The sequence below is a fragment of the Cucurbita moschata genome, unplaced genomic scaffold (genome assembly GCF_002738365.1).
Source record: "Cucurbita moschata cultivar Rifu unplaced genomic scaffold, Cmos_1.0 Cmo_Scf00044, whole genome shotgun sequence".
Classification (NCBI taxonomy): domain Eukaryota; kingdom Viridiplantae; phylum Streptophyta; class Magnoliopsida; order Cucurbitales; family Cucurbitaceae; genus Cucurbita; species Cucurbita moschata.
In genome coordinates, this window is record NW_019268560.1 from 831,331 (window position 1) to 837,503 (window position 6,173).

At 35.8% G+C, this 6,173-nt stretch overlaps 1 protein-coding gene across 1 annotated transcript in view; it reads left to right on the forward strand.

The window, feature by feature from the left end:
• Positions 1-1,160: 1,160 nt before the first annotated feature.
• Positions 1,161-6,173, forward strand: part of LOC111434272 (nicalin-1-like) — a 12,204-nt gene continuing 7,191 nt past the window's right edge. Inside the window, exons 1-4 of the mRNA XM_023071680.1 lie at positions 1,161-1,642; positions 2,157-2,326; positions 2,539-2,642; positions 3,582-3,648. Of these exons, the coding sequence (XP_022927448.1) occupies positions 1,354-1,642; positions 2,157-2,326; positions 2,539-2,642; positions 3,582-3,648 (630 nt within the window). The 5' untranslated portion in view covers positions 1,161-1,353. The remainder of the gene's footprint in view (positions 1,643-2,156; positions 2,327-2,538; positions 2,643-3,581; positions 3,649-6,173) is intronic.

A 6,173-nucleotide genomic window follows, 5' to 3' on the forward strand; every position in this document is an offset into this window, starting at 1 on the left:
TTTTTTTTTTTTTTTTTTTTTTTTTTTTTTTTTTTTTTTTTTTTTTTTTTAATTGGCCCTGGATGAGTAGGGAGGGGGTTGCTTGGTAGCTCTTTCTGGATGTATTACTCGTTAAATTTGTTTATAGGACACAATTTCGTTAATACTAAGTATATAGATCGGATGTTTTCATATTTTTCGTATAAAAGTTTCTTTTTTATTTCTAATGCATTATCTGCCCTTTTTATTAACACCAATCGAGAAGAGATTACAAGACGTACAAATTACTTCAGTACAATTATTGGTTTGATTCTATTGGGTTTATCAACTTATTTCATTCATTTTTTTTTTTTGGTTAGTTTTCTAAACCATTAGAGAAAGGCTTCTCATTCCCATTAATGTGGAGGCCCCTCTTAGTTCTCTTTATTAAAGGGAAGATGCTATAAGTTGAAAAGGAAAAAACCAGTGAATTGAGAACCAAACCTAACCACATGAATATAACAACATAAGTTCCATCATAAGAACCATGTGGCAAAGGACCGGGAATGCCACCACACCACCCGAACGACCCAAGAAACACAACACTTCGATTCTTCAATAGTCCTACAGGACACCCTAGGGAGATTTATACAATTGAAAATTTCACTCATGCTCAATATTGCAGATAGTTGAACGTTGAGAGATCAAATCATCAATATTTGAAATAGTAGTTACTTTTTTTAAAACTTCACAACCTTCTTCACTTAAAAAATAAAAAATAAAAAATAAATAAAATACAATTTTCTTTACTATAACGTTAAAAAAATATTCATAAATTTTCAAAAGTAACGTTAAAAAGTTCGAAGATTATCTATAGAATGTCGATAGACAATTTTCATCCATCTATTTGAATAAGAATTTTTTTATAAAAGCAAATAACGTTAATTTCATGAATATTTTCTAAACCTAATACTAACGATAAAAGTATTAAAAGTATTTTTAATTTTTTTTAAAAATTTGAAGAGTAATTAATGAAAATTTTAAATTTAAGAGTATTTTTGAAATATTAGTATTATCAAATTTTCATAAATTTATTTTTGACATCTTAGTATGTTTTTTTACACAAATTTTAAGGATATTATTAAAATTATATATATATATATATTTTTTTTTGAGAAATATGTTCTGATTAATTTAGCCGGCGCTAGGGTGGAAGGGCAGGTGTGTCATTTATGCAGCCGGTGGGCATCTCTACTGAACGGCGAGATGAACCAGCAAGAGCCACGAGCTGATGCCATTTCTATGTGCGCATCCACACCCATATTATTGTGATCAAATTCCCTATCCCTCCAACGCCCTCCCCCAACTGAGCTCCTCCAGATCTTGCATCCATCCATGGCTTCTCGTAAACCCCGCGAGCCTCAAGTCCTCGAATCCTTCTACCCTCTCCTTGCTCTTGTCTTCCTTCTAGTTGCCTACACCGAGCTCTGTGACGCCGCCACTGTCGTCGATGTCTATCGCCTCATTCACTACGATATCTCTGCCGTTCCCTTTGGATCCCGCGCCGCTTCACTCAATCACCATGCTGCTTCTCTTCATTTTCCCCCTGCTGCTGCTGCTGCTGATCTCTCTCGCACTGTTTTCATCATTCCTCTTTGTGAGCTCAACTTCACCTTCGTCAAAGGTACACCGTGCTTTTCTTTTTGCTACTTCTCCACTCCCTTTATGCACTTTGTCGTTATCTTAAACCACTACACTTTCTTAGTTGCGTGTGGAGATTTTAGGAACTGTGTTTTAACTGTTGGCGGCTTGAATTAGTTTCGTAGATACTGTTTTAGATTAACTTCGTTTGTTGTGGGGAAATTTCGTTCACGACCCCCCGGCTTCAATGACTGAACAAGTCCGTGAAGTTGTTCACCCTTTGAGTATTTGATGCATTGGAATATGCGAAATGTGGGAGGTTTGATCTTCTTTCTATTATCGAACAATAGCGTTCTTGCAGAGTTGCAGAACTTCGTTAATCTAATTTCTCCTCTATCTGAAGGATGAAGAATATGACTGTTCTTACTGTTAACTTCTCACATATTAGAAATCCTGCCTGTTTCTCTCACATATAAATGTTATAAGAATTGCGGGTTTACCATTACCGCTCTTCTTTCTCCTGTTGGTAACCGGGATATCTTTTTGGTCTTGTGCAGAATGTATATCTCAAAGAAAGCGTCTGGGAGGTCTCCTGATCTTGCTTCCCAAGATTCTTGGCTCGGATGGCCCGAAAAATGATGACTTTAAATGTCCACAAAATGGAGATGGGATGATTAAGGATTTACTGGTTGAACTTGAACGGTTGCTCATACATGCTACTCTACCTGTAAGTGAAATGAAATAACTTCTGGTTGAAACATTTAAGCATTTAACTTCTTTTTATATCAATGAAAGTTTTTTCTTTCTACGTTAGATAAATGCACGTTATGTTCTATCAGTTTGTGAATTATGACCACCGTCTTGTATTCCCTTACTGCAATTTATATTTTCAATTTCTATAACGTGTTTGTGTTTCTGAAAGTATCTGTGTCGTTCCAGTACCCTGTATATTTTGCTTCAGAAGGTGAAGATATTAATGCTGTTTTGGCTGATGTTAAGAGCAATGATGCCACTGGTCAGCTTGCAACTGCAACTACTGGCGGGTTAGTTGAATTTATTATGAAATTTTGGGCGCTTTAGTAGATTTTGCGTGGATAACGGAAATCACAACAGAGGTAGGAAAGAATGGTGGCTATTTTTGGGATCTCAATATATTTTTATAATTTATAGTAGTTTTCTACTATAATTTATATTTTAATTCTGATTTGATATGATTATTAAGGGTTCTTTTTGCTGCTGCATAAGCCTTCTATTGCAACAGACAACAACATAAGTATTGGATGTTAAATTATATTATGTTTCTCCTTCTTATGTTTTATTTTCGCCACACTCTCCTATCCTCCCCTTTCCTGTTATTTTCCTTTATTAGTTCATACTGAAGGAATTAACTACCAATGATTGTGATCTCAATTTTTTTAGAAATTTTGATCTAGGTATCGATGTGAATTAATATTTTGGAAAAATTATAGAAATCAATAGAGTTTCTGCACTTCTTAAATAACTTATGAAATTCTTTTGGATTGGAGCCCCATTTTGTATTTGGTTTGGGGTTATTTTTTGTTCTTGGGCTTGTTTTTTCTTTCTATGCTCATGTATATCTTTTCATCTCTCTCAATGAAAGCCTGGTTATTTTAATTTTTTTTTATTTAATAAAAAAACTTATAAAAATTGTGATCATTTTTTTTGTGAAATTCTTAATATGTCTTGACACTTCTGATGTTTGATTGAAATTTGCACCATGTTAAAAAGAAAATCTATCAGCCTTTAATATTGATTTGATATCAATCATTCAGTTTTGCATTAAAAGAAGTACTTGCAGTATAAACTGTTCTTGTGCCATTTGCAACTGTTTTTTTTTTTTTTTATTTTTTTATTTTTTTAAATTCATACTATCTACAATCTTGTTCATCATAAAGAAGATTTGAGAGCTTGAGCTTAAGTATATAGTTGCTAATCTTCTCGGTATTCATAAATATTTGCAGGTACAAGCTTGTTGTTTCAGCAGCAGAACCAAGAAAACTTGTATCTTCCACGATTACAAATATTCAGGTACCTTTTCCGGTTTCCTTAAAATGTGAACAACTAGAGTTATTGTCTACAGTTGTTTATTTGAATACATTTCCCTCGACAAACAGCTTAATTAAAGCAAGCTAGGATGCACCATCTGCATTATGCTTCTGAGCAACATGTTGGAGTCCAAGTGATTGTCTTGATATCAAATACAATAGCAAATTAGAAAACTTTTACTCAGAAAAAGAGGTTGGGCTTGTTGACCTTACAGTTTTATATACTCGTGTTTTCTTTGAGCAAAATGAAAGAATGCACTTGGGCATACACTCCCTTAAAGGTGCATTTGAAGATTTGGTTAGAAAGGAAAGTTGCAGCTGGAGGTAAAAGGCGAAAGTGAGATGGGCTAAAGAGGGGATTGTAACATGTCCCTTACTTCACAGGATGGTTAATAGAAGAAAATGCAAGAATTTTATTGGGTTCTTTCAGAATGAAAGAGTAAAGGAGGTTAAAGGGGAAGGAGAGTTGGATGAGGAGATTCTTTCCTTTTCACGAAACTCTATGACCCGATTGTTTCTCCCAAGAACTTTATTGAAAGGTTTTTGATTCGTGCCCTATTTCTGTTTCTAATTTTGAGAATGTGGAGTTGGTGGCCCTATTTTCTTTGAATGAAATTAGAAGTTTGGTCTTTGTGTGATAGGAATAAGTCTCCTGGTCCTGACGATTTTTCCATAGCCTTCTTCCAAGATAACCAGGATATTATCAAGGATGACCTTGTTAGAGGGAGATAGTGGTTAGTACCTGGAAAGAAACCTTTTATTTGCTTATCCCTAAAAAAGGCAGGGCAACTAAGGTGAAGGATTTTAGGCCCATCAATCTCATTACTACTATTTACAAGATTCCTGCAAAAGTGCTTGCTAATAGGCTGTGAAAAGCTCTTCCCTTTGACTATCACTTAAGTTCTTCCCATAAACCAAACAAGGTCAGCCAACAAGGCCACAGAGTCTAAACAATCTGACAACCTCACAATAAGTGATGCAATTCCTTTGAGGGACACCTACAAAGGGTGCACCACCGTAGGAGCAACACAAAGGAAGAATGTCTATGAATACGGTTCATATTTTTTACTCTCCCATGTAAAACTTGCTATTTACCTTCTGTAGTGTGGAGAAGAGTAAGTAGGTTGGGGCAAGGAAAGGTTTGAAAACAAACAAAAGAAAGAACTGCAAGAGAAGCCCCTCGAAGATTCCATGGTCCAAAGCCTAAAGTCCTTTCTCCTTTGCACCAAATGTTAGATCATGGATAAGAGAAAGGAGGCCTACAACGTCTAATGTCTATCTATAAGAAAGATGACATTTGAAACCCAAAAACGAGGAGGAGGGATCCAATGATAGTAGAATAGAAGCCACAAAATGCAACTTCTTTCCCAAAAAATGATATGAACGCTGGTACAACTCGTAGAGGGTTTCTAACCCACCAATCCTCCCAATAATACACACGGGTTCCTCCCCTAACAGGTTCTAACCCAGAAGAAAAAGAAGGGAAGGCAAGGGCAATCACTTTTTAGAGAAGTTTATGAGGCCCCTTGGTGCCACTGACATCATACCCCGCTCAAAAGGGTCTAGGGTCATTTGACTTGTAATAACTTTGTGCCACAAAGCATTGGATTCTATGAAGTACTACCGCAACCACTTGGGCAATAAACCCTCAATACATAACTTCAGGCTCCCAATCTCAAGGCCACCTAACGCCACAGGCTTAAACTCATTATCACTCTCTTGTTACATGATTTTTTGTTGGTTGAATGGTTCTCGTGGTTCTGAGTCAAACCTAGTGAGTAAAATATAGTCCTCATGGATGTTGGGTGGGGTCAAAGGCACTTTTAGATATTCTTGGAAAGACATTTCCATTGAACTCCAATCCTTTTCTTATTTGGTCGAGTGTTTTGTAGGTGATGGGAGGGAAATGTACTTTTGGGAGGATAAGGAGGTATAGACCCCTATTGAACAGAGGAATGGTGGATGTCATGGCTCTCTTATCTTTGATTAGTTTGAGCTTAGGCTAGGGAGAAGGATGTTGGTTTTTGGAGTCTGAACTTCACTATGAGTTTTTCTTGTAGCTCATTCGTTCTGTGTTTGTTGAACCCTTTTTTGGTCATTGAGTTTGTTTTTTTCAATTGTGTGGAATGAGAAAATTCTGAAGAATCGTTTTGCAAATCATCCATGCAAAAAAGATGTCTACTTTGATAGAACCGTTTTGTTGCATTCTTCGTTAGATGGTAGAGGAAGATCTTGATCATATTCTCTATAGTCGTAACTTCGGCTTTTAGTTTGCTCAACACAAGGGGTATAGAAAGATGATTGAGAAGATCCTTCTCAATCTGTCTTTTCGAGAGAGGAGAAGTTTTTGTGGCAAGTGGGAGTTTTTGTCGTGTTGTGGAACTTGTGGGGGATCCTAGAGATGTTTGGTCCCTCATTAGGTTCTATATCTCTTTGGTCTTTGGTGACAAGTTTTTTTTTTTTTTTTTTTTTTTTTTTTTTTTTTTTTTTTTTTTTTTTTTTTTTTTT